This window comes from Drosophila subobscura, chromosome J, assembly GCF_008121235.1.
Source record: "Drosophila subobscura isolate 14011-0131.10 chromosome J, UCBerk_Dsub_1.0, whole genome shotgun sequence".
Classification (NCBI taxonomy): Eukaryota; Metazoa; Arthropoda; class Insecta; order Diptera; family Drosophilidae; genus Drosophila; species Drosophila subobscura.
In genome coordinates, this window is record NC_048532.1 from 8,524,871 (window position 1) to 8,552,400 (window position 27,530).

General features: G+C 43.9%; 6 protein-coding genes and 2 non-coding genes across 10 annotated transcripts in view; 3 read left to right on the top strand and 5 right to left on the bottom strand.

The window, feature by feature from the left end:
- LOC117895373 overlaps positions 1-27,207 on the bottom strand; it is a 34,137-nt gene extending 6,930 nt beyond the window's left edge. Inside the window, exons 1-3 of one of the 3 annotated variants that reach the window (XR_004648915.1) lie at positions 27,191-27,207; positions 9,105-9,723; positions 8,329-8,421 (exon numbers count right to left, since the gene is read on the bottom strand). The gene's annotated coding sequence lies outside the window, so the exon portion shown is untranslated. Of the gene's footprint in view, positions 1-302; positions 939-8,328; positions 8,422-9,104; positions 9,724-22,266; positions 22,279-27,190 lie in introns of those variants that run through there. The other 2 variants (XR_004648916.1, XM_034802960.1) reach the window with 2 other exon arrangements.
- Trnav-uac lies at positions 2,160-2,232 on the top strand. The gene has a single exon. It is a non-coding gene; the product is annotated as a tRNA-Val (tRNA).
- On the bottom strand, positions 2,480-2,552 carry Trnav-uac. Its single transcript has one exon. It is a non-coding gene; the product is annotated as a tRNA-Val (tRNA).
- On the bottom strand, positions 2,840-5,450 carry LOC117895367 (kinesin-like protein KIF3A). The gene is given in 2 exon segments (XM_034802954.1): positions 2,840-3,384; positions 3,386-5,450. Coding segments are annotated over 2 exon segments (2,052 nt in total). The 5' UTR covers positions 5,282-5,450; the 3' UTR covers positions 2,840-3,228.
- On the top strand, positions 6,131-7,889 carry LOC117895368 (cytochrome c1, heme protein, mitochondrial). Its single transcript, XM_034802955.1, has 6 exons — positions 6,131-6,311; positions 6,617-6,664; positions 6,795-6,943; positions 7,008-7,140; positions 7,200-7,493; positions 7,560-7,889. The coding sequence occupies exons 1-6, from the start codon at positions 6,240-6,242 to the stop codon at positions 7,785-7,787; spliced, it is 924 nt and encodes a 307-aa protein (XP_034658846.1). The 5' UTR covers positions 6,131-6,239; the 3' UTR covers positions 7,788-7,889.
- Positions 9,377-12,255, bottom strand: LOC117895371 (ubiquitin-conjugating enzyme E2 variant 2). The gene is made up of 4 exons (XM_034802957.1): positions 12,133-12,255; positions 10,966-11,108; positions 10,097-10,222; positions 9,377-10,015 (listed from the first exon to the last, which is right to left on the bottom strand). Exons 1-4 carry the CDS (start codon positions 12,158-12,160, stop codon positions 9,875-9,877), a joined length of 438 nt encoding a protein of 145 aa, XP_034658848.1. The 5' UTR covers positions 12,161-12,255; the 3' UTR covers positions 9,377-9,874.
- Positions 12,472-13,400, top strand: LOC117895370 (probable Golgi SNAP receptor complex member 2). The gene is made up of 2 exons (XM_034802956.1): positions 12,472-12,760; positions 12,819-13,400. The coding sequence occupies exons 1-2, from the start codon at positions 12,624-12,626 to the stop codon at positions 13,330-13,332; spliced, it is 651 nt and encodes a 216-aa protein (XP_034658847.1). The 5' UTR covers positions 12,472-12,623; the 3' UTR covers positions 13,333-13,400.
- On the bottom strand, positions 13,364-14,061 carry LOC117895372 (probable prefoldin subunit 4). The gene is made up of 2 exons (XM_034802958.1): positions 13,924-14,061; positions 13,364-13,806 (listed from the first exon to the last, which is right to left on the bottom strand). The coding sequence occupies exons 1-2, from the start codon at positions 13,966-13,968 to the stop codon at positions 13,435-13,437; spliced, it is 417 nt and encodes a 138-aa protein (XP_034658849.1). The 5' UTR covers positions 13,969-14,061; the 3' UTR covers positions 13,364-13,434.
- Positions 27,208-27,530: the final 323 nt, after the last annotated feature.

A 27,530-nucleotide genomic window follows, 5' to 3' on the forward strand; every position in this document is an offset into this window, starting at 1 on the left:
AATCCTCTGAAGAGTGGTTGTCGTTGAGAGAGAGCGAGAGAGAGGAAAGCATCATCCCTATACAGCACTGCGTCTCATCCTCTCTCTCATCAGATGTTGACCCTATTTCGGTGTTTTTTTTTTGCCAGTAAACAGATATTGCGCGTCGCCTTTCTTGATTGTTTGTCTAAATGTTAAATATTACGAGGTCAATAATCAATAATCGAGAGAGCCTTACAAATGGCACTGTTAACACTAACACTTAACACGCGATGGAAGCGGTGTATTCTATATATTCGATATCGAGATCGAGGACAACTTACCGGAAAATTGAAATGGCTCGTGACTCAGGCGAATGTTGCGCTAGCACTTGAGTGAAATTCGCTGGGGAAATTTGTGGTATGGAGGAGAATTCTTTGGATCTTTGCTATAGTCGGCCACTTTGTACAATATTTGAGGAATTTAACACGAAACTGCCATATAGTCACACAACGCTCTCGTGTTAATCAAGCGTGAAGGGCTACATTGGAAAAGCACTAAAGGAGATATGACTTTTTCCGGACTTCTCTCTCTTTTTGTGGCACTGGACAAGTTGCACGCGTTTGGGTTTATAACAAATGCACGTTGTTTACGCTTGAAGTTATAGTTTTATTTCATTGAAATCGTTGGGATTGTTGTTGCCATGCGGTTTTTTATTTGAAATTAATTAAATATAGTGTGTTGAGTGTGTGTAGTGGAGAGAGTAGTTTTGTAGAACGCGAGAACGTGGCACTCCGTTAGCTAGCGGCTGCTACTCTTTTTTTTGTACGTATTTTTAGCCGTCGGCAATTGTACAATTATACAGCAACAATAAATACTCGTACACGTTGAACACGACACGATAAAATACACAAATTACAAAAATGTACGAAATAAAAGCACCCAAGTATTTTTCCCTTCCGATTGCGGCGATGAGTAAAAGAGAAATAAGCGTTGAAATAATCGGCCCCAAACGATCAGTCAATATTTTTTTCCGACTCAAAGAGAGAAGAAGTAACAAGAGAGTGCGCGAGCTGCTTGCCCGATTGTCTGGCGTGAGAGTCGTTTGCTAGCAGAATGTGCGAGACTACACTACCCAACAAGATTAGGGATTTTCTCTAAAAATATATATATGGTTGGTTCTATTTCACACCCAACGACAGTGTGAAAGGAACTTAAGTGGCAGGCTTTAGTGAAAACATACACTGTCATGTGAAATGAGAAAAAAAATGGAAAAAACCCTAAATCGAATTAACACAACTCCTCGCCCAGCCCAAATTTTGTAAGACAGTGAGTGTATGTTTCTCACAGTTTCACTCATTGCTCTCTCTCCTAGTTTATTTGGATGCTCTCCTCGCCGCTCTTTCCCACTCTCTTTCTTTGGATCGTTGCGAATTGATTTCAACATGTATATGTAAATTAAACAGTTATTCGTGACGTCAGACAGAGACAGAAAATTCCGCTAGCGACGACTTGACTCTGAAACTCCCAACATGTGGTCCCGCCCCCTAAACCGCCCAGCAGACGAATCACAATCGGAAAGAGCAAACAAAACGTGCCGCGATAAGAGATAAAAGTCATGGCGTGGAGGGCCGGCTGGGGAGGAACTTAGTAAAGTTATTAGGTGATCTAAAATGCGAAAATCCCACTCAAAGTCACAAATAAATACACCGTAACGGAAACGTACGGTACAGTAATACACTCTTATCTCTGCATGTTTGTTGAGCCGGTATGTACCTGCAAAATCCAAGGTGTATTTACACAAAGGTAAGGCATTAACTACCAGGAAGCAGCGCTTTTGCAATGGTTACTTATTTCGGTTAAATTCCGTTTATGCCTCAATTAGTAATGCATGCATGACTACATCTTGTCTGCCCACTGCCACCTTGCACCAGGTACCAAAATATGCAGCACGTGAGCGGAAGGAATTTAAACCAAACAAATGGCTGACAATAACTGCCCAACAGAAAGAAAGATATTTAATTTATTAAATTATTAATTCCCTTAAGCGAATATGCAAATGAGCAGCATTCTGTGCGAAATTTCATTGTGTATTTCAAAAACCACTTTCCAAAATCATTCAAATAAGAATATTCCTTTAATTTTTGGCGAAGTCTTGGTGCCTTGGCTTGTGTAAGAACTTTGGCGTGAGAACCTCAACTGGTTCCATAGTGTAGCGGTTATCACGTCTGCTTTACACGCAGAAGGTCTCCGGTTCGATCCCGGATGGAACCAGGAGGAAATTTACTTTTGAAATTTATTTTTTTTGCCTACCATGCTATATTTTAATGAAATTTTTAAATCTTTTAACCGAACATTTGGTCTACAAATTTACCTTCCAGTTCGGAATATATGATATGTAATATTTACAGTTTTTTCTTTGGGTCAAAACGACTGACGGTTGATGCGAAATAAAACATAAAATACAAATTACATTAAAAAAAACCAAATAAAAAATTCAAAAAAAAAAAAATAAACCATCTGGTTCCATCCGGGATCGAACCGGAGACCTTCTGCGTGTAAAGCAGACGTGATAACCGCTACACTATGGAACCAGCTGTTTTCTTTTCGCCAAATTTCAGTTTTGTTGAGCAGCAACGGCAGAGCCATGATTTAATTTGTTGCATGTTTTGCTGCTGAGAATTTCCCCCCAGAACACAGAAAAGGAAATTATTATGCACTATTTCCTTACTGTAGGTGTCGCCGCCTCGAAATGTAGCTTGTACATACATATGTAGATATTGGCATGTAAATTGTACATATCCCTCACTGAGAGTATTTTTGGAAGGTGCAAAAGGCGGCACAAGGAATTCGAAATCTTTCCTTGGATATCTTGTTTGGATTATAATATTTGCTATTTATTTAAAAGCACATCAATAATAATATCTTTCTTATGCATGATTTGTGCCTAGGGTGTAAAATCTTGTCCCTGCTTAGTCGTAAGTATCGTAGAATAAATTATAAACAAATGTTAATTGTAGAGACATATTGCACCGTTGATCAACCTAAAAGTATGGCCTAAACAATAAATCAACAACAAACTAAATACTATGAACGAAAATTCGCTGAGCAAATGAACTTTAAGAAGTAGAAAAGTAAGAGCAACAACAAAAGAAACCAAAACTGGGCACGTAGCCCGGTTAAAACCTGGACTTGGACTAGCAATGGACCATTGAGAGTGAGACTGGGACTGTGACTGGTACTGGGACTGTTACTGGAACTGTTTTGGCTTCAGTATCGTCTTGCTGTTGTGGGGCGTGGCACACCGGAGGTACGTGGCCTGGCCGACTTCGATTGCCGCAACGGATTGGAGACGCCATCGGTGTTGTAGCTGAGATAAACGTGCGAGAGATCGACAAACTCTGGCTCCTTGCCGCTGGTCTTGTGGTGCCGAGATGTGCTTGCGCATGTTGTTGCCCGTGTAGGCGACGCACTTGAGCTGCCACTCGCCAATGTCCTCGTTCCAGTGCGTGTACTGGTTGATCATCGACTGGTACTCCTTGGGCACGTACGAGTTGAGCACCAGCTCGCACAGAGCCAGCTCCCGCGACAGGCTGCGTATGTTCTCGTAGATGCCCTCCTTCTCGCGCTGATGCTCCTGCTGCTGATCGGCCAGCTCCGACTTGACGCCCATCAGCATCTGCATGACGCGATGGATCTTCTTGGTTATCCCTGTGCTGGCATCCTGCAGCGTGGAGTAGCGCTCCTCGATGTCGATGCGTTCGGTGGCCTTTTTCTGCAGCGTTTCCCGCAGCTGTTCTTCCGTCTTTTCGCGCTCATCCAGCTCGGCAATGGATTGCTCCAACAGCTTCTCCTGCGTCTGGGCTTTCTCCAGAAGATTCTCGCCACCGACCAAGATCTTTCCCTCGAGGGACACCAATTTGTTGCGCAGCTGCTCCTGCTCGGTCTTGGCATGCTCGATCTCGCGCAAATGCTCATCCTTGCGCTGTGCCAGCTCCTCCTTCTCCTCGTCGGTCTTCTCGCGCTTCTTTTTCGGCTTCTTCTCGGCCACCTGTACAGTGGAGGACTCCATTTCGATCTCCAGCGGCGCCTCCAGCTCATCGTCGGCAGTGTCCTCCTCCTCCTCAGAGCTCGGCGGCTCCTCCTCGAGTGTGCCCTCCTCCAGCTGCTTGCGCAGGCGAGCAATCTCCTCCTGGAAGTGCCGCAACAGCGCATCCTTTGGTTCCTCATTAATATGCATGCGATTCTGAATGTTCTTGGCGCGACTGGCATAGCGCAGCGTGGAAATCGTTTCCATATAGTTGCTGTCCGCTGGGCTAATGGTGGCACACATCACGGTTTTGGAGTTGCCGCCCAGCGAGTCCTGCAGCAGGCGCGTCAGCTTGGAGTTTCTGTATGGAATGTGCGTGCTCTTGCCATCCACCAGAGCGCTGATGACATTGCCCAGCACCGACAGCGACAGATTGATCTTGGTGGCCTCCTTCAGCCGCTGTCCACTGGCCTGTGTCTTCGACTGCCGCTCCGAACCGGCCAAATCCACCAGCTGCAGTTTGCCCATTCGCACATGCTGCACACCGCCCTCGCCCAGCTCGCTTCGCTCCACGGTAATGGAGAAGATGGCATGGGAGCGAGAGGATTCCTGATTCATTTTGGTGGCTCCCACAGCGCGATTCTTGTTGCCCAGCCGCATGATGTTCTCTAGATCGTCCGCATTGTGTACCACATAGCCGCTGAGATCCTTGACAAAAACGCCAATGTCCGGCCGCTCCTTCACCTCCAGACTCTTGCTCACATCCTTGCCCAGCAGATCCCGCACCTCCTCGTTGTAGATCTCCATGTAGCTGACGCGCACCAGGAACTTTTGATTCTCTCGAGCCTTGGCTATGTGCCCGAAGATATGCGCAAAGGCATTCGGTATTATGCCCTTTGTTTGTGGCGAATCTGGGTTCCCCGACATTGTGTACGTCTTGCCGGTGCCCGTCTGGCCATAGGCCAGAATCGTGCCATTGTATCCCTCCAGCACCTTGTCCACAATGGGCCGCGCCGTGTCCACATAGAGGTCCAGCTGATTGGAGCTGAGATCGAAGACATTGTCGAAGTAGTAAGTCTTCGGCGGCTCATTGGCCGTCGCATTCGGCTTCATCACGGTGATGGCTCGGTTGATCTTATCCACGGAAATGGCACTCAGTGCACCAGCAGTTAGCTCATTCTTGTCCATGGGCCTCGTTCGCACCACCACACGAACATTTTCGATTTCGTCATCGAGCTGCTGCTGCTGCGGCTGCGGCACTGCCGTTATTGCGGTTTCCTCCTCCTGCGGCATGGTTTATCTTGTGACTCGTGTCTCTGCACTATTCCCCAATATCTGACGGCAGTGAGCAAGTGTTTCTGCCAAGCGCAGTTACTGGGAATCGATTAGAATGGATTTTCTTCGCATTTGTTTATGTACACCGTTGCTATGCTTGTTTCTTCTTTTTTTTTGCATAAATAGTGCTGTTATCGATTGTAATGACAAGGTTGCCAGCGTTAAGAATTTAAAGCGCTGCCAGCAATTTAAAATTTCAGGCGGAAAATACCAATAAATTCATGAAAATACCAACACCGGGACGAGACAGTAATAAAAACAATAAAAGTAGATTGTTTTTAATTTTAGAGGGTAGTTCTAATTTAAAAAACTACATAAATAAAAAGAAATAAATGCCAATTGACTAGGCACAAGTCAAATTGATTAATTGGCATGCGCTGGAGACTTTCGCTTTGAACTTCTAATCAGAACTTCCCCTACGCAAAATGAAAGAGAGGAACGTAAGAACTGAACCAACAGAATCATAAGGGGAAGGACATAATGAAACGTCAGAAATAAAGGAGAGTACAGTAAAGGAGAAAGAAAACGTAGGAAATAATCCCCACAGAAGTTTCTCGCATAAATCATCAAGTGGTTGAGAATAAATTTAAAATAAAATTTAAAATGCAACAGATTGCATAAAAATGTTTAAAATTAAAACAACTTTCAGACATTTAAAATATGAAAAACGTTCAATAAATTTAAATAGTCAGTCAAAAAAATACCAAAAACAACCGTGGGAATACGATGAATTTCCCACGCCAACGCGTCCACATCCCCGAGCGAGCGAGAGCCATAGAGGAGCGAGTAAACATCTGCGAGAGAGCGACGACAACGACGACGAAACCAGTGCCAGAGGTGGAATAGATAGATTGGCGCTGCCCTTACAGTTTCCTTTACACGACCAGACGACGCATAAAATTGTACTCCGGCCACCATGGCAGCGACATTGCGAAGATTCCATGGCCTGCGACTGCTTAAGTCCACGCCAGCGCTGAATCTGCAGCAGGTAAAATGCAGAACACACGACCGTGGAACAGAAATTTTCACGGCCCCCGCGAGCCACTGGGGATGATGATGATGTCAAATGGCAAGATATCCCCTTAATTTTAATGCAAACGGGTGAAAGGCAATTGTGGGTGCGCGAATCGAACGGAAAAGTGTTTCACATCAGTGATAAGCAATTGCCTTTGGCCCCAGTGCAGTGAGATTGCCACCGTAGACCACCCAAATTATGTAACTCTGTGCAAAAAAATCGTATGCCAACGACATTTGTCTGGGGCGAATGCCTAATCGATTGTTCTCTCCTTGCAGGCCAAGAACCTCTCCTCGGCCAGCAGCTGGGCCAACAACAACAAGAAGGTAAGTCCCGAGTCATCAATCTCCGATCCGCAAACCATTTCATAATAGCCGAACGTACCTAACCTCAAAACGCGTTTACTCTTTCTGCCTCTGCTTCTGCTCCGTGTGTGTGTGCGTGTGTCGCGAACAGCTGATTGGCGCTGTGGGTGCCATTACCGGCGGCGTTGGTGCTCTCCTGTTCGCACTGGAGCAATCCGTGGATGCATCCGACGGCACGGTGCATTCCCCTGCCCAGCCATGGAACCACAAGGGCCTCTTCTCCTCGCTGGATCACCAGAGGTAAGGACTTTACCCTTTCTCGTTGGCGATTTTCCTTTTACTCTCTCTGCTCTCCATTTTGCAGCGTGCGTCGCGGCTACGAGGTGTACAAGCAGGTGTGCTCCGCCTGCCACTCGATGCAATACATTGCCTACCGCAATCTGGTTGGCGTCAGCCACACCGAAGCTGAGGCCAAGGCTGAGGCCGAGCAGATCACGGTAAGAAGTCCAATCCAGTGAAGAGTCCTCCATTTCATTCTGTATTTATTCCTGTGCAGGTAAGGGATGGTCCCGATGATACCGGCAACTATTACAACCGTCCCGGCAAATTGTCGGACTACTTCCCATCGCCGTATCCCAACGAGGAGGCGGCGCGTGCTGCCAACAACGGTGCCTATCCACCGGATCTGAGCTACATCGTGTCGGCCCGCAAGGGTGGCGAGGATTATATCTTCTCGCTGCTGACCGGCTACCATGATGCGCCAGCCGGCGTGGTGCTGCGCGAGGGCCAGTACTTCAATCCGTACTTCCCAGGCGGCGCCATTTCCATGGCACAGGTCTTGTACAACGAGGTGAGAGGCAGCACGGGGTGAAGATGAGGATGAAACCGATCTTAATTGATATTTTTCCTTTGTTAGGTCATTGAGTATGAGGATGGCACACCGCCAACACAGAGTCAACTGGCCAAGGATGTGGCCACGTTCCTTAAGTGGACATCGGAGCCGGAGCACGACGATCGCAAGCAGATGCTGATCAAAGTAATTGCCATACTCGGCTTCTTGACTGCCATCTCGTATTACATTAAGCGACACAAGTGGTCCTCGCTCAAGTCGCGAAAGATTGTGTTCGTGCCCAAGGAGAAGTAGAAATGTTTGAAATTTGATTTTGGTCCGAAGAATTGCAGTGTTAACTCGGCTTTACCCGACTAATAAAGATAAATCAATTTTAAGCAAAACAACAAACACACAAAGAACAAACCAGCAACATCAACTCCCAAATCATTGTTCTATCTCTATCAACCGAACCCACAAAGAACTAATCGATCTGAAACCAAACATAAGCTCAGAGCACGGACGGACGGACAGGATTGTATGGGGAGGAGTTAAAGTTTAAAGTAAATCAGCAGGAAACCTAGCAAAACGGATGGATAATATGACATTGATTGTGTATAGAAGCTATAATTCAAATTATGTATTTAAACAAAATATAAAATTGATAAATAAACGGAGATAATTATAGAGGGCAGGCGCACTTGGGATCATTGGAGAGGAATAGGAGAAAATCGGAGCAGTTGGGAAAGAGTTTGCTTGCCTTTGATCAGGCTTTCAGGCTAAGGAGGATAGGGAGAGTTCTTGGGCATCATTTATGGATCGTTGTATCAAAAATAGAAGATGATCCACAGCTTACCATTTATTTTGGTTCATTAATTTTGAGCGTTTCCCAATTTAGATTCAGCCTTTGCCAATTTTATATGCAGAAATCATCTTAGTTCTGTCGTTTCTGTAAAATGCAGAAATATAATTTCATTTAATTGATTCAGCCATAAAGATTAATCATTAATCAAGGAATATCTTTTGGCAGAATCAGTTGGCATTTGTTTAAGCAACACGCAAACAAATCTCAACTTTATTCTTTGCCAATTTGGTGGGGTTGTTGGAGCTTTCTTTTATTGGATTATTAATTGTTTTATTTAGAAGCTTAAATTAAAGTATTATATTTAATCATCGTTCAATCTGTCCGCTCGATTTCCTCATCAGTTTATAGTGTGTGTTCGTGTGTGTGTGGGTGAGTGGTGTGTGTGGCTGTTGTGTCCCTTTATATACTCGCATATACTAGATGTATGAATATATAATTTCCACAAAAGATATTACGGTGCTACCGCCCCCTCGGGAGTGTGTTTGAGGGGGGATAGCAGATACATACTAATTCAAAATTAAAACTCAAAACAACTTAAATGTTTACTACGGTATGGTGTACGGTGGATTCGCACTCTTTTGCCTCTTCAAGTAACAAAAAAAACATTCGCGCTGGCGCCGACTTGTCCTTCTTGTTCGAGCTTAATGCTCTACAGAAAATTCTCTTCGATTGGTTGTTGTTTCTTGTTTTATTTAAATTAATATATATATTTTGTTTTATGTATATAATTAATAAATTTTTTAGTTTAGGCAAAAAACAATAATTACGCATCAACTCTCCAAAGAACACGGGCGGCTGCTGCTGCTGCGACTGCTGCGGCTGGCTCATCCATATTTTTCTCTCTCTAGAGAGAGGTTTTCTCTATCGCCTGGTTGCTCTATTTCTTTTCTCTGCTTTTCGATTAGTTTACGTTTACGTTTTACTTTGCTTTTCATTGAATTTCTTTTGTTGCGTGAGTGAAAAAAAATCAAAAATAAACTGCATTTCGGTTCGTTTTCGTAGGCCTTTTTTGTGGTTTTTGTTTTTGTTGTTGTTGTGTTTAGTTTTACTTTTTTGCTGGTTGTGTGGTTTTTTGTTTGTTTGTTTCTTAGCTAAGAAGGGAGGATCGTTGATGTTGTTTTTGGGGGGAGACTGGCTGGGGTGTAAAAGTAACCAAACATTGATGACATAGTTTATGACGGAAGGGACGACGACGACGACCATTATAGTGACGTTGCTTTGCTGTTCTTGTTACTTATAGTATAACTTGCATTTGGTTTCTGGTTGCCGTTGCTGCAAGCATCAACGGGCCACATAACCACTCTCCTCTTCGCTTCTCAATCATCATCTTCACGCGGCTGCCGCAGCTCAGAGACGCGCACATGCCACACACACACACACACACAACTCTCATGGCTGATTCCGGCTGATATTATTTGCTGGCTTGGTCTTGTGGTCTTGCTGTGCTGTTAGTGTGTGTGGGTGGCTGGGGCTCTGGTTTGTTTTCTGCAGCTGCCGGGTTTTTGCTGTTGGTGTTGTTTTGCTGGTTGTTGTCGGACTAAAAACAGCTTCCTTCTGGCGGCTGTGCCAGCTTCAGGTTCTCTTTCATGGTCATAATCCTACGAATTTCCTGCAGCATCGTTTTTATAGTGTTATCACGATTCCACCGGGCCAACATGGGCACTGATCTATGATCAACCTGTGGGATATTTCCATCAGTAAAATATTCATGGCTGAATCAATTGTAGAATTAAAATTGTTTGTGTTTGCGTTTACTTACCACGCCATTGTTCTGGTTAATGCAATTAATATTAACTTTAGTTAAAAATCTTAGCGTGGGCGGCTCATCCGGATAGCGTTCGTTGCACTCAATCTTTAATGAATACATTCGATTCTCAAATGGTGTCTGCAAGCACAAAAGATTATCCAATTTCCAATTTTAATTAGCTGCTCCAATGTACACAAACTTAAAACTCTCTAAACGGTTTGTAATTACGACCATGGCCAAGGCTATGGTGTGTCGATGAGTCAGGCCCCCCCTTAGCTGCAGCCAGCCTCTGTTCCGTCTCCGTCTCCCATGAATCATGCGACGCGACGGCGCGCGCAACATTCCACGACTATACAAATATTTATTGCATATTTATGAGTTGAAACTAAGCAGAAGGATCGCATTTGTATATAGCGTTGAGATGCAAAAGTGTGTGGAGATCACAACTAAATATATTCTGGATTTATTCCTATCTGAGAGTAAAGTTTATAAGCTTTAGATTGGCAGTTACTGATTTTCCAACTAATGCCTGAAAATCCATCAAATCCTCTTCTTCCCTTGAGTTTTACATCTGTTGCTGTTGTGTCCCCATTGACATAAAGCTGCCATTTAGCTAATATTTACATATTTCTACTCATTAAGAGCCTCCAATCAGTCGGCAGACATGCAATTTGTTAGCTTTCATTACAAAATGTGCCAAACTCTCATATTTTACGCAATCAAAATGATAAAATGTCAATAATCCAACAGAAAGCACTGATAAGAAGTGCCACTGTCCCGCTCTGGCCTTATCAAGTGACGTATTCAACAGGAAAATATGTGTTCCAATCGGAACCAATATATTGGTCTGTTTGCAAAAGGAAGTGGGAGAACAAACTTACTCTAGGCGGACCAATGATCATGCCAATCCAATAGGTGAGCGTCATATCATCGTCGTTCTCCAGACCCCACGAGATGGTGCCATCGCCTACACCCTTCTGGCCCTGATCCAGCTCCTCCAGTAAGCGGAAATTTCGTGGCACCACTGCAAGAAAGAACAAGAAGCTCGTATCAAAATCGATGACATAATAAATATCCATTGAAAACATTTTTGCAAATAACTCAAAAGGATGGCCTACAACACCGTCAACGTTCCAGCGACGGTCCCTGCGACTGGCCTGCCTCCCCGCCCACCTACGGTTGGGGTCATATGGGGACGTGCTGCTGCTGTCGTTGTTGTTGTTTGCTCTTTGCTTTGTTTTTCTTTTCGCCCGTGTGACTCTTTGCACGCATTTTCGCAAGTTTAAAGAGAGCAAAGAGGGAAGAGAAACAAAAAATGCAAAAAGAAAACTAAACTAAACGGAAAAAAAAATCATATTCCAATAGCGGAAGGGTGTGGTGTGGTGAGGCGAGGTACAGGGGAGAACCACCCCACCCCAATTGCAGGCATAATTTTTGCATTTGCAAAAACAATTTCAAGCAAATGAAATTTGCAGCTAATTTAATTAGAAAAGAAGCAGATTGGCCAGCAGCAGCAGCAGCGACAGAGTGAAAAACGCACGAAACACCAGTGTGCCGTGCGGTGCGGAGCGCAAGAGGAAGAAAAAAACAAGAAAAAAAAGGAACACGGCAAAGGGCAAGCGGTGGCGGCGGCGGGGCCAACGACGTGCAAGAGGGGGGGTGTCGTCGACCGACCCGTCCGAAACTGTCAAGTCACGAAGCGAAATTACTGCAATTCCTGCATTTGAAGTGAAGTTTTGGGCACCAGACACAGCGGCGTGGCTGGCCCCCGATCAATCCAGTACGAATTTATAATCACACCGCACTCGCGGCCTAGCTTTTATCGGCTTTCGGTAGTCGCCAGTTTTTGCCTCTGCTTTCTTTTCCATTTTCACACGGGGCCCAGGCAGCAGAGACGGCCGACGAGGTGGCGTTTTTTCGCCTATTTCGCAGGAAAAACCGATTTGAACGCGACAGAAATGTGACGCACATATTGCCCGTGTATTTGGGCACGTGCGGGATGAGTTTATTCCTTTGCAAATCATTAATTTAACAAATTATTTTCTTACCAACGCCGGTACTTGATGTATTCGCCATTGTGGTTTATGTACAGTGGGACCGCGGACTTTTCGACAAAATATACCGACTGACCCGTAGAAATATACAAATAAAATTGATTAAATGTACTATAGTTTATACCGAAAATATACTTTAAATGCGAAAAATGGTGAATTGCAATTATATGTAATTCGCTTCTAGACATGCACACATACAATTAAATAACGTTCAAGAATAAAATATAGATTTTCTTGGACTAAGGTTAAATTGTGAGGATTTCAAAGCTGTTTTCAAATATTTCGTCTAAAAATCTTGCCACCCAAAAACGCGTTAAATACCAAAACAAACATGCGCTAAAATACCAGAACGTGTGCCAGCTGCTCAGCCGCAAAAATTGCAACGCGTCAGCTTTTTAAATGAACGAGTACATTTCAACATCAATTAATAATTAATTGGCAACCAGGTGTCACTCTATTGATGCAGGAGCACAAAAACACCCGCCATGGAATCCCTGTACCATCAAACGAATCACACGGTCAAGGAAATCGAGCATTCGTTTCAGCGTCTCGGTCAGATTAGTTCCCAGGAGGCGATTGACGTGGAAAACGCAATTCAATTGAAAATAACGCAAGCCAATTCGTGAGTCATTTGAGTTGAAAGAGTCTGTCCCCCGCTATAATTTCGCCATACCCAACAGCAATTGCGACCGTCTGGATGTGCTGCTCTTCAAGGTGCCGCCATCGCAGCGTCAGAGCTCGAAGCTGCGCGTGGATCAACTCAAGTACGACCTGAGACACCTGCAGACATCGCTGCAGCATGCCAAGGACCGTCGGCACCGCCGTGAGCAGGAGATTTCGGAGCGGGAGCAGCTGCTGAACCATCGGTTCAGTGCCAACAGCACGCAGCCGGAGGAGACATGCCTCCAGCTGGACTACGAGCTGCAGCACCACACGCAGCTGGGCGGTGCACACAGAGGAGTGGACGATATGATCTCCTCGGGCAGTGGCATACTCGAGAGTCTCATATCGCAGCGCATGACGCTGGGTGGAGCACACAAGCGCATTCAGGCTATTGGCAGCACGCTGGGTCTGTCCAATCATACAATGAAGCTGATAGAGCGACGGCTGGTGGAGGATCGCAAGATATTTGTGGGGGGAATGCTGGTCACGTTGCTGATCATTGGACTGATTATATACTTCTTAGTGCTGTAGTGCAAGGACATTCGTATTCGCATTCGTTGAGTTTTAAATTAAATGTACTCTATTTTGTAAATGGTAAATGCCAGAGAATTGTAATCAACTGAAGACTGGAGTCTAATCGTCATTCTCCAGCGAGATATTGCTGCCAAAGCGCTGGTAGAGATGCGCTTTGAGATCATCCATTTCCACTTTGATTGCCTTGGCCTTGGCCTCAATGTTGGCAATTTCCTTGATGACCATATCCTTGGTCTCTGCCAGCAGCTCTTGCGTCTTGCCCAGCTTGTGTGACAGAAAGACCTCTCCGACCAGGAAGGGTATGTCCTCGTCCTCATCGAACAGCTCAATCTCGTCCAGTGCCTCCTCCACACACTTGAGCTCGTTCTTCTTCACGTCCAACTCCACCTTCAGGTCATCCATGCGTGCATTGTGCTTGGCAAAGCGATTGATGCGCTGCTGATCCTCAAAGGAAATGTGTACATCATCGTGCTGCAGTTTGGGGAACGAAACGATGGGAAAGAGATGTGTAGGAGTCACCGCAAAGTGAGGTTACTTGTCGCTGACAGCTGTTTGGGCAGCTCTCGAGGATGATTCACTAGCACTTACGTTCTGGAACACTTTGTTCGCGGTGCTTGCTACTTTAGCGGCCATTTTCTATTGCTTTCTAATTGTTTTAATAAATAATTAAAAGAATTTTACAAACAGTTGCTGCTTGATTAGTGTTCCGCGGATTTATCGACAAAATATACGGTGTGCCCTTAGAAAAAATACCAAAATATACCGTCTTTTCAAACTGTGTGACATAAGCAGAACTTAATTTTAGAATTCGTGGCACACGATTTAAGATAAATATGCAGGTATACCCGAGACTTTTGACTATATTGTATTTGCATTCAATTAAAATCAAATTAAAAGCGATATTTAAATGCGGAAAATATAAATTAGCAAACACTCTTCAAAAGGTTTCCTTTTATGCCCGCTGGTGGCGAAAATGCAACTGAAAGAAAAACCTGCAGGGGGAGCCACGGGTCAAAGTCAAAGGGGATTCTATTAACGAATTTCTAAAATATTTTAAAAATTAAATAACGTTAAGAAAAATCACACAATAAATTAAGACAAAATATGGAAAATATTAAATATTATTCATAATATATGCAATGTCCCTTGGAGCTACTAATTTCCTGCCTAGCAAATAAAATCCATCCATTTCCCAAATTAATTTGTGCCCAAAAATCAGCCTCAACAGGAAACGGATTAGCCAAGTTATGGCTGATTTCCTTGCGGTTGCCCCCAATTATTCGATTCGTTTCGATTTGATCCCTAATTGTCTGCACATGTTACAAATTACGCAAAAACTAATAAATAATTATGGTTAATCGCAATAATTAAATTGGAAATTCTTCTCTCACCCGAAAGCAATTAAATTTCCGTTGGCAGCTTAGGAATTTCGTTAACACCGCTCCCGCCGCCATGCCCATACCCACCCCCATAACCCGATGGGCTGGGGGAAAGTGGAGAATATGCAGAATGCATTTGCCACTTTCATTTCCCTTTTGGAATATTATCAGAATATGCAAATGCAATTAGACATTAAATGCGAGGCGGGACAGCAGAGACAGCAGAGAGAGTGTTAATATCCTGGAGATGACTTTGGTTTAGTTTACTTTGGATTCGCTTTTCCGCTCCTCCACACTTTACCCGGAAAAGCGAGAATCCCTTTGGGCATTGTCATTTTACAAATTGGAATCATTTTGGTTTAAGGCAAAGGCAAATATTTGCATTTCTGCAAACAGATGGCATGGCAAGTCACTTCTTTAGCCCACAGACATTTGCGTACTGCCCCACGTTTTTGTGTGTAAATTGAGGCATAATTTATTGAATTTGCAACGCATCGCATTGCAGTTTGAAAGGGAATGAAAAACCTTTCACTGCAACAAGTAGCACGTTGATTTGTATCTTTGTATCTGGCAAATTTCATCAGTTTAGCCTTACAATCAGATTATCACACACGCAAAAGAAGGCAAAGAGTGGCGCTGGCTGTGGGGGTTTTTGATTTATTTCATTGAAAATTCGTTGACCGAAAAATCGCTGTGTGTTAAATTAAAATAGTTTTGTGTTGATTTGGGGCAGAATTTATTTGCCAAATTTTCTCTGTGTGTGTGTTAAATAATCATAAAATAGTTGTACGAAATTTATGTTCATTAAAAGTTTGGTTATTAGGAGAATTAAAGGCTTGATGTTGTGGGTTTAATTTGTGGTTTAAATGCACATTAAGCTGCAGAGAGGATAATAAATCTAAGGCAGAAAATAAAGCTTAGAAAGATCTTTAAGCTAAACATCTATCTATTCCCACATCTTTTTGCTACCAATCGCCGCTTCCCCATTGAGCATTGACCCAGTTTCGGTTCATCAAACGATGCCACATTGAGAGCCACATATGGGGCACGCCTTCAGTGCAAAAAAGAAAGAACTTTAGTTCATGCTCTTGCCCATATGAAATGGTGGGAGGTTGCTCGCTGCTCAAGTGCGTTGATGAGTCCCACACGAGGGAAATCAAAAGACATGGCGTCAATCAGTTTGCCACCAAACGCAGGCAGGCAGGCAGAAGCTGCTGCAGCTTGTAGGTTTCCTGCTGCTTCGCCATCTCTTATATTTTCCCACTGTATATCTCTCTTTTTGCCCACACATTCTCTCTATATTTGGTGACCCGCAGCACAGTGTAGCAGAGCAGGGCCATCTATCCATCTATTGATATATTTGGAATACTCGTAGCCGTATCCGTATCCACTTGGTTTATTTACTTGTGCATTTGCCCAACAGAGAACTATTTCATTGTTTGTCCATTTTGCTGGATGGATGGGGCTGGGCTGGATGTTCTTTGATTTCGATTTCATTGCACACAGGTGCACACACATGCACCGAAAAAGCGAGCACGATAAATGCTGTTTGATGAAGGCAACTATTTGTATCTCTATCTGTATCTCTATCTGTATCTGCTGCTCGTTGTGTGGAATTTTTGCCCACTATTTCTGATATCCCAGCGACTCTATTTGCCAACTCCAACTCTCAGCGAGTGGCCCCCCCTGAACAATTGTTAATATTTAATGGCAATCTTCGCTTATATATGCAAAGCTTTAAGTTTATCTCCTTCCTTCCCCCACACCGACAAATTGAGTTAACGTTTTCTGGTGTCTCATTTCGCATTCCGTTTTCGTTGCTCTTTATTTTGGGTTCGATTGCAATTTGTGTTATTAAAAGCAGTAGGACATCGGAGCCATGCCAATGCCTTTGGGGGGCGGCTAAGAGCCTCCGCTTTAATGCGTTAATTTATCACTACACTCAGCGGCAGCGCCAGTCGTTGTCCTCCACACAAGAGAAAGTCACGTTCTCTCGAAGAGTGACTCCAGACTCAGAGTCGGCTCTTTGCTGGCTGTGTTGAGAGGCTCTGAAAGGATTTATTGGTACACTTAAGTCCTGTGCCTTGATGAGGCCCCATTTGAGTTTTGTTTTGGCTTCTCGACAGGTGCAATATATAATCTAGAAATGAATGATAATGGGTTATACCCCCCCAACTCGTATACTCGTATGATTAACCCGATGAGTGATATGCCAAGTGGAGCCACGACATTTGTTAATGTTGTTTTAATGAGCGTGCGAGTGGGGCAAACTTTATGCGTCAGGCAGAGAGAGAGAGAGTCATTAAATAATGCCATGAAACAGGAGCTGAGTGCAGGCCTCACTGTACTGGCCAACAAAGTTGCTCGCTTCATTGTGTGGCTCTCAGCTACAGGCATAACTGATTCTTTGTTGGGCTCTAATCGAATGTAATTGAGTGCAGCTTTTGGTTAATTATAAACCGCTGGCAAACAAAGGACATTTGTCTGCCGCTAATCACTCGAAATGCTGTTGAAACCCCATGAAATGTTTATGACATGCGACAGACAAGTGGGAGGAGACAGTACGAAAAGGGTAGGCAGAGGGGAAGCTTAACAAAAGGGTATGCATTAGGGAGTAACCGATGAAAAGTCCCTCCCAAAATGCAGACAGTCTGCTGCCTGCTCATGAATAAACCATGCAAAAAACTCTCACTCTCCCCCAACCAACCACAAGAAGGTTGCTTCAATTCATAAATAATAAGTGGAATCCAGGTGAACTCTATGCTGAGCGCCTTTGATATGCAAATAAAGAGCAATTCTTAGCCAGAACTGGACATCTTTTTCTTCCTCAGAAATCTACTACAAGTCGTTTTGTCTTTCTTGTCTTTTGTTTATTTTGTAAAACATTTTTACAATTCAATTGAATTGTGGCAAACTGTCCAGTAAAATGTGTCTCGGGGTAGATGTAGATTTGCCTCGGGCCAAACTTGAATTGTCAAAATTGTAACGAGCTTTCCAGTCTCCCAACTCTCTTTCCATTGGCCATTTTGAAGCCCGTTGCGCTGACATAAACTGCATTGAAATGTCATAAAAATTGAAACACGTTTCTTCCACGTTCTGCTGTGGCCCGTTGCCCGTTTCCTCATTCCTCCTGCTGCTCCTCACTGCACCTCCACCTCTCCTTTCTGGCCCGACATTGAATGGCAGTTCTGCTGGCCCAGCCCGGCCCGGTCCCCTCTGTGTTACATTGTTGTTGTCGGTTTTTGGTTTTGGCCTGCTGCTTTGCATACAAATAACGGGTAATCTTTAGCTAGCCATGCCACTGGCTCCCACCCATTTCCCTGCTCATCCCTAGTCATATATCTCTCTCTATGGCCTCTGACGAGCGCTCCCAACTTGCTCCGTTTCGCTGATGCTGCAGTTTGCTCTTGGGTCCTGCCTGCCTGCCCGTCAGGGTCGCGGCCAACACGTGTGTGTTCCTGGCCTCCTCCAGGCAGGGATATTATGAAAATTTATTGTTTTACGTGCGAGTAATTTTGTGCAATTTTTGAAAGACTGCGCCAAAGGTCTAAATCAATGTGTGAGCGTCGAGTGGAGTTCCTCCAGTCTCTGCCGCTCGCTCTTTGCTGCAGTTTAAACTGAATAAATTACGCAATTATTTTCAATTAAATGGTTTAATTAGGTCTGAACATGCCCTTTGACAGACATCATAAATGCCAGTGAGGCAATGGATCTGTGTCGGTCAGCCAGCTACTAACTTCAGCCTAGGGTTAGCACATCCATTGCCCAGCCATCCAGCCTGCAGTTTATAGAGAGAGGGGGGCCTGTGTGTGTGGGCGTGACGACCCGCTGGCACACCCAAATACCAAACAAAATCGATTTGCATTTAATTGCATCTGCGGCTGCACAAATTTCACAGAGTGGATTCACATATTATGTAGGAACAAGAGGACCAAGGGGGCAAAGACGAGCAAATGTAATCAGAATTATTGTTCAAATTGTCGTAATGTTTATCCAATTTGTTTTGTTGGTTTACTTGTTGTTGTTGGGCAGCCAACACTCCCCTTTGCCATGAGACTTGTACCGTGGATGCAGTTGCTGGCCGGCACTTGTTGTTGTTGTGTGTGTGTGCGTGTCTGTGTCTGTGTGTGTGTGTTTTATGGCCATAATCCGATTAGAGTGTGTTAACTGCTGTGCAGAACTTGGCCAACACCTTTTGTTAATTACGTAATTGGTTGAGGTAAATATTGTCAACAGTTTTGGGTGTGTGCGGCACGCATTTCGTTGATTTTTCTGGTAAATATTTTCATTTTTGTAATTTTACTTTATGGCAAATTTCGAGTTTTTATTGAGAGTTTGGGGAGAGCATGGATAACGCAATTTTATACGTTTTTGCTGGATTTATTTCACATTTAAAAGGGCAGCAGAGCGAGCTTTGCATAGATTTTTCATTGTTTATGTATGAAAAAAATATGTACAAATTTATGTACATACATATGTACGGGCATTCACGCCAACATTCCTGAACCTTAGCATAACTTGACTTCTCTCTTTTTCTTTGTCATCAAGCCAGTTGAGTTCATAATTTGCATTTTCCAGCTGCAATCAGATGCATTGAGTGCCGCAAAGCAAATCCACTCGAGGCTGGCTCCCGCCTGTCTGTGTGTCTGTCTCCCCCCTGGGCTCGCTGTGTGCGACCCCAAAGCCATGTAATGTCATACCGGGCAACGCTTACATATCCAAACTCCGTCTCCATGTCCTATCCCTATGACTATCTCTTTCAGCAGCATCGTTTTCGCTCTCTTTCTGCCTCTGTCTTTGGTGCTCCTTCTCTCTCTCTCTCTCTTCTTGTTATGCATTCGTTTGTCGGCACTTTTTTCGTAGCGATTGTTCCTTCTATGTTGCTGACAACGTCGTTAGCTATTCAAGTTTGTCAATTAAAAACATAATCCCCAATCAGAAGCCAATAATACCAGGCCCGTTGCCAGAGACATGCTCCGACTGCTGCCCCAAACCATGGACTTCCCTCTGCGTCCAATTCCTCCCTATCACTTTTCTTGCTCCTAGCTCCTCGTCCTGTGCCTGGGCCCTAGATAATCTGGAATGGACTGGTGCTGGCTCTGGCACACACCATCAAAAAGTTTGCCACGCTGAGGGAGACACACTGAAACGACATTGTCATGGCAAAAGTAAATATTATTTTCTCTCTTTTTTCCCCACTACGCTCTCTCTTGCTCTTCCTATCGCTTTTTTTGGCATTTCTTTTTTTGTTACATTTCTGTGGCAGTTCTGTTCGGATCTGAAATGTGAATATTGGAAGAACCTGGTGGGGCGCTGCTGGCTGCCGTTTAATTGCTACCATTTCCATGTCTTTTTCTGCTGCAGTTCAGGCCATTAAAAGAGAGAGTGGGGGGAGAGGGAAGTTAAAGTTTTGATTGAATTTCAATTATAGGGAATTGTGTGTGATCTTTTGGCAATCACTGAAGTGTCTAATCAAGCGAATTTTGTTAAGATTAACAGGAAAAAGCAGCTTGAATAAATTATTTATGCATGGTAGAAAATGAATGCAATACGGAATGCATTAATGGCTAAATTCTATGCCCAAATGCCGTTAGTTGTACTCAAATCCACTGCTAAATTGATTGAATTTCTTCACTTTGTTTTGCATTGTTTTTGCTTTGGGTTTTTACAACTCATTTTGCTTTGCCCTTATGCGCAGCTGCATCAAAGGCTTTGGCACTGGCAAACACTTTTCAATTACGCTCTTTGATCCAAAAACAAACTCCATAAAAAGCAACAACATGAGAAAATCTGCACAGATTTTGTTTGGCTTTAGAATGTGAATTGGATTTCAACTGTGTGTGTGTGTGTGTGTGTGTGTGTGTGTGTGTGCGTGTGTGGATTCTGTTTGCATTTAATTTGCGCGCTGTTCAAATATATTTGAAAATACAGACAGAAAATATCTGTGCCAGTCAATCTATCTATAAAAGGGAGGAAGAGAGAAGCTGCAGCAGCTTAAGCTGCAGTTGGGAGCGGGAGAGAGAGAGCGGGGAGTGGAGTGCAAAGCAACAATATGAATAAAATAATGAGCATATTCTAATTTACATTTCACTTTGCAGCGCATGTGGGGGACACGCCACGCCACGCCACGCCAATCCACTCTTCCGAGTGTGTCAATATTTACTCCTATAAAGTTGCCTCAGAATGTTGAACTTTCGACCAGCCACGAACGAACGAGAGTCATTGTGGCGGATGCTGGGCAAACACAGTCCGCTCCACCGCACATTTGTTGAGCTTTTCCCGTAGGGATTGGCTCTGCCTTTTGCCTGTGGTTTGGCTTTTGACCAGACACCCGGGGGCAACCTCATTACTCAAGTCTTGTCCGACTTCCTGGTGCATTTCCATAAATAATTGCACTTTCTTTTCTTTCTGTTTGATAATGCAACTAATTGCATTTATCTGCAATGACTTAAACCTTTCCCAGCGAATCTCGCGGTACATTTGTCAGCTGATAAAACATTCGGAGTGATGCAGAGACACGGAATGAGCGAGAGAATTTGCGAAACAACGCACAAAATAATCAGATTTGGGGCGGGTAAAGTGAAAAGTGAAAAGCGAAAAGCTTTTAATGGCATTTGCGTAAATTAAATGCTATTAAAATTATTTTCATAGCTGCTACTGCCAGTACAGAGACACACAGGGAAAGAGAAATAGAGCGAGAGAGCGTAGCAGATTTATGCAGAGAAAGAACGGCAGACAGTGGGAATGTGAGTGGGAACCCCAGCTATCATCAGACTTAAGGCAGAGAGAGAGAGCGAGAGAATGGCTACATTTATGCAATTGAAATAATAATAATTTTGCCAGGCATTTAAATTAAAATGCCAAAACAGCTAACATCAGCTGAAAGCACTCAAAAGCAAGCCGGCAGAGGGATGGAGAGAGAGTCAGGGAAAGGCTACAGCAAAAAGCGTTGCAGAAGTGTGTGCTATCTCGGGAATGGTATTAAAATGTGGCATCTCTAGAGCTCAGCTATCCCCAGAATGCATATCGAAATGGTTGAAGCAGAGAAAATATAAGAAAAAAGAATTAAAACCCAAAGAAAATATTATTTTTTGTATGCAAGTTCAACTGCAAAAGAAATCTGACAAAAAGAAATATAAATGCATGAAATTCTTACAAAAATACAACCCAAAATCTTTGGCAGCTTTAATTAACAACAAAGTAAATAGCATGAGAAAATACGTAAAATATGCAGCAGGCAAAAATAATTAATAATTTCGGGCAAACAGTGTAAAACCTTAACCCCCCCATTCTAAATAAATTATTCAAGTCCATCATTCATTGAGAATTTACTTACATTTCATTCTTAGTGCCAACTGAAGTGTCCTGCCTGCACAAAGGACTTTGTAAACAATAATTTAATAGAGCTCAACAGAGACAAGTTCCAAACGAAAGACTGCAAAGAAAGAAAGGGGAAAAAAACAAGAAATAAAATGAATGAATGAAGATTTGTTGAGACCAATAAATTTGTCTGCATGTCTAATTTTCGCATGTTGCACACACACACACACACACACACACACAGAGACAAAGCAATGTATCTGTGGAGGCATCACCATAAATTATTCTTATCTACTTCGTCATCGGGAGGTGGGGGGGGACGGGCGGGGGTACTGCGGGCTTTACCTTGTGGTCAGCATGTGCGGTCAGCATGTGGAAATTTAACCGCAGACTTTTGTTCAAGTGCAACATATGAGACGGGTAGGGGATAGGGTATACAGACCCCCCCCCAAAAAGGGTTAGAGCGAAAGGACTATGTCTATGCCGAGGACCCTGTGTGTGCAATAATGGTCCAATGGGTCCATATTGTCGAAAGTACAGACGCATTTATCTGGCCAGTGCGCAGTTGGCTCATAAATTAAATCAGCAGGGGGGGTGGAGGTTGCCAGGGAGCTGCTGCCGAAGGGATGACTGCAATTGCAGTTGAAGCTGCTGCATCGATAGATACTCGTAGTTAGCCACACAGATAGACAGACAGATAGACAACGATAGATAGATGGATAGATATAAGGGGACTCACTTGCAGACAAGACAATGGTCTCGGGCTAGGTCTCGGCTCTCTGTTATGATACCCTTTAGAATGTGCCAAAGGGAAAGCATCTCCGAGACATCTCTCTGGCTGGCAATGTACCCATAAACGGAGTAACCTTTAGTCGTTATGTCAACCTCCATGTACCTATCCTACTTGTTGTATTTCTGCCATTTCTAAAACCATTCATGAGTTCCAGCAAAACCCTCTTGGACTGCGACTACAACTACTTACAACCTACAAATGTCAGAGTCAGTCGGCAATCTCTGTGTGCTGCCTGGCTGGCTGGCTGCTTGTAGTGTGTAATCCTCTTTCTGCATTGTCTTAACAGAGATGGGACTGCGGGGGACCCCTGTCCAGGCCTTTCAATTCCACTCCAATTAAGATCTATGCCGGGACAAAATGAATTGCTGTTGTCACAAGTAAAATTTCAATGCAAATAAGAGTCATTTGCAGAACGAACCTCAGCCCCAGTCCCAGCCCCAAGCCCCAACCCCAACCAATACTGAAATGATTTTTCATTATTAATATGTTTGTGTATGGGTTCGGGTTCTGGGGTTCTTTGGGATGCGTTAAAACTTTGACACTTGGCCCTGACCAACTCAAACGATTTGCTCGGTTAGCCAACATGACCAACAGCAACAACATTGACAAGCAGAAACGCCTCTAAAACCTACACAAAAATGCTTAGCAGGAGTGGGAGTGGCACCTTTAAATGACTGCCAAAGCCTCAAATGGGTGTATAAATCCCCATGGCAAAGAACATCAACACAAACAGACGCTGGACTCTGAGCCCAAGGGCCGGAAAAAGGGTTTCCCTCTGTGTGTTTGTGTTTTTTGTAAACCCACAAAATCCCACCCAAAAACTAAATCCGTGTGTAAACTTTAAGGACACTTTGCTCCGAGAGCTTTTGCATATTTAATTTCAAGCCAAAAACAATCTCTGACGAGAATCTTGAGTTTGTGGAAGAATTTCCAAGCAGCAAAATCACTTTTGTTAATGCTTAATAAATATTTTAGGTTTAATAAGTCCTTTCCCATGAACTTGGCTTAGAGATAAAGATACTTTTTGGGGGTAATGGAATATTCTTAAATAAATGTGGAATTTAATATAATATTCTGGCAGCATTTTGATACCCAAAACTGCATTGCAATTAGCAAATGATGCAGCAGAAATAATGGCCTAAACCCCAAAACTATATTTTAAAGACGACTCCACACAAAGGACTTATTTTTAGTGGCCACAGCAATTGAATTCCATTGTTGCCACACAGTTTCAAAATCCAAAAAGAATAAAGGGTAAAGAACACACACAATGGGGCAGCGGGCAGCCAGCAAGCAATTTTCGAAGCTCTTTTGTTGTGCAGCAAAATGTCACAAACCAGAGAAAACGAAGGCAAAAACCAGAGGGAGTAAACTGCCAGAGCAAATGAAATGCATGCGAATTTTAAATGTAATTCATATTAAATGGCAGGAAGTGCAGGAAAATGCTCAAATAATTGCTGCTTCAATGGGCTTTTGTAACAAAGGGAAAGTGGCTCAAGGACTCTGCCACGGCGGTGGATCTGTGGAGTATCTTTCTCTGTTTCTGAGTGCAAATTGAAAGTGCAAATATTAACATTCAAGACAGCGCGTGCCAGGCACACTTGTGGCACACTGTCTGTCGTGCCGCCAGTCGCCTGTCGTGTCCTGCCCCCAGCAGCACTCAATCTTCGGTGGCACCAAAACCATGACTGATGCTGGACCAGCACAACAGCTGCTGACAAGGACTCTCACAGAGAGAACCATGTGAGTTGTGCTGTGCGGACAGGGCAGAAACTTTAATTAAATTATATAAGAAAATTCCATTTACCTCTCCACACTTCTTGTGTGTGTGTGTGTGTGGGTGGCAGGCCATGCATAAATTTATGAAACTGATTTTCTCACACAACGACCACCAGGAAAGGAGGTACGGTCCGGTCCTCCACCCGGTTGTCCTCCAGGTGTCCAGACACAAGAGTCTTAAATATTAATAATGTCAAAGACAGGGGAAGAGCGACTAATAAGGTTCTGGGCAACACGACAAATACTTTAGTGTCGGTTTATTTTTGTCATTCACACGCTGCAGTCCAATGGGCATGGAGTGCAGCAACATCTTTGGAATATATTAAAAAACAAATCAAAATATACTTAAAACTGTTTGGGCTGGCCCCCCCGTGGCACGTGTTCTTGTTCCCACAGCGCGCCACGGGCAGCATCCCCAAGCAGATTAACTGGAGGAAGAGAAATGGCGAGCAAAAACCCCATAGAAAGAGACAGCTAGTGGAGAGCGAGAGAGATGATGGACCAACACATAATTGTTTTGAATGCCTCATTAAGTGTTTGAGAACTTGAGCCCAAGTTCGTACCAGGGGCCACAGCATGTGTGGCAGCAGCGACAGGCAGCTGGAACCAGGAAGCAGGACCAGGACACACACAGCAGGGGATTATTATGATTATTATTAACTTTAATGAAATTCTGCATGTGTGTGCATACGTGTCTAAGCGTGTGTGTGTGCCTGTGTGTGTGCCTGTGTGTGTTTGTTCTGTTTGGTTTCTGGGCATAAATGCTTTTTCCCAGGGTTTACTCTCTTTTAAAGCCACTTCATGGACGCTCTAACGTTTGCCCTTCTGTTTCGAATTATCTTTCTGGCTGCCATAATTGCCAGGCTGCCATGTACTATGTTGCCGCCTCTCTCTTTCTATCCCTTACCCTCTCTCTCTCTCTCTCTCTCTTACTCTCTTTCTATTGCTAGTCCTGGCAGCTCTTTCCTTTGGCGTGGCTGTGTGTGTTTGGTTTTTAGGCAAAGCCAATCATTTGGGCGTTTCATTGTCATTATGTCAATCTTTTGTCCCCACCACCAGCACCACTCGGGGCAGTGTCACGTGTGTGTGTGTTGCAGGGAAGTGTGTGGCACAGAATGATAATGAGAACACTCGTTATCTTTTCCAGATGCTGTTCGAGTTCTGTGTCTGTTTCTGGTAGCTCATTTCGATGTCATTAAATACACGTTCCGACTTAATTGCAATAGGCAGAACCTCACTTTTGTCTCCTCCTTCTCCCCAGTCTAATTGTTGCTGTATTATTTTTAATTACTGCTTAATCGGTTGATCAGCTACTACACCGCACATTTTTAATTCAATTAATTTCAGCAGGGCAAAACAATCAAACAAAATAGAGCAAGAGACAGAAGATTTGTTTTATTTTCATGATTTTTTTCGCCTTTCATTCGAATGGCATTTTTTTCACATAATTTTCAGTCATTCACAGCTCAATTAAATGCTCATTTTACATATCAATAATTGGCAAAAAGCAATGACGCTTATGACCAACAATAAACCAAAGGGGCGCAAAAAAAGGACAAAACTTGGCAACCAAAAAGGCAGAATGTAGCCTTCAGATACTTCAACAAAAAACCTATTGAACAACAACTTTCTTTTGGCATAAATTGAGTTGTATAATAAAGCAAGTTCTTGTTATGGCATAGTTTTGGATTTAGAAAACTTTCCAAATGCCTTGAAAAACTTTAAGGGAACTTCAGGGGAACTTAAAGCCCACAAAAAAGGGTTGGAGACGCTGCTTTATACCCTCCGCATCTTCAGCATCATAATAATAACTCAAGCCGAACAAATCGCTTGCATTAAATATTAACACTTTAATCTACGGAATGGCGGGAAGGCGGCACAGCCACGGCCTCTTTCCCTCTCTGTCTCGCTGGGCCTCCTTTTGCATTCTCTGGGGGGGCTGAAGGCAGAGTAGAGTGGCAATAAAAAATAGCAAAATATCTGTAAAATCAGACAATCCGACAGTTGGAGCTTGGCAGACAAACGGGGGAGTGCTTGGCATAGTCGAGACTGAGACGGGGACTGGAGAGACTCTCTCGAATGCTAAGAACGTGTTTAGAGCTGCGAAACATATATTTTATGGCTCGCTTGCAAATCCAGGGGAAGAAACAGGGAGCCCAGGTACTGGCTGTGGGGGTTAACAGCTAGAAACTCTTCAAGCAGCAGCTGAACATTCCTTGGAGTTCGCGTAGCTATTGGCAAAGCGAAACATGTCTGGCTAGCTGCAGGATTAAAGCATCAAAGCCCACAAGTTGCCAATAATTATACGCTTCGAGGCACGAAAAATCAACAAGACACACCTCCTGCTGGAACGCCGCCCCCACAATCATATTAAAAGCTAAACCTCAATGGAAAATAAAATATGAGACATTAACATTCACGCCCCTTTGCCACGTGAGTGGGAGGATCCACTGGGCACTGACCTTTTCGGGGGCCGGAGCGAGCAACCCAACGGAGCAGCCGGAGGGGACTAGGACGCACTTCCTGACGCCTCAAATTATGCCATAAAATGTTGCCCAAGGGATGAATTCATTTACCCACACACACACACACACAGCACACGCACACCACACAGCCAACAACGAGCACACACATCTATGGGTATTAAATCACCCAAAAACAATGAGCCAAAGGCATGAGCCCCGTGCCAGAGCGTTAGCACTGATCCTTGTCCGGCTGCTCGGGCTGTCTGTGCTTTGGCCTCCTGGCCTGAAGTTTACCTGGCGAAATTAATTTCATTTGAATTAAGCACAGGCAATAATGTCGAAATTATTCACAGACACCATGGACGAGGACGAGCCGCCTCTGGGGCACATACAATCAACGCTCCGCTCGATGCCCATTCCTTTTGGCAACCAAAATTGTTTACCAGTCAAAACCCCTGA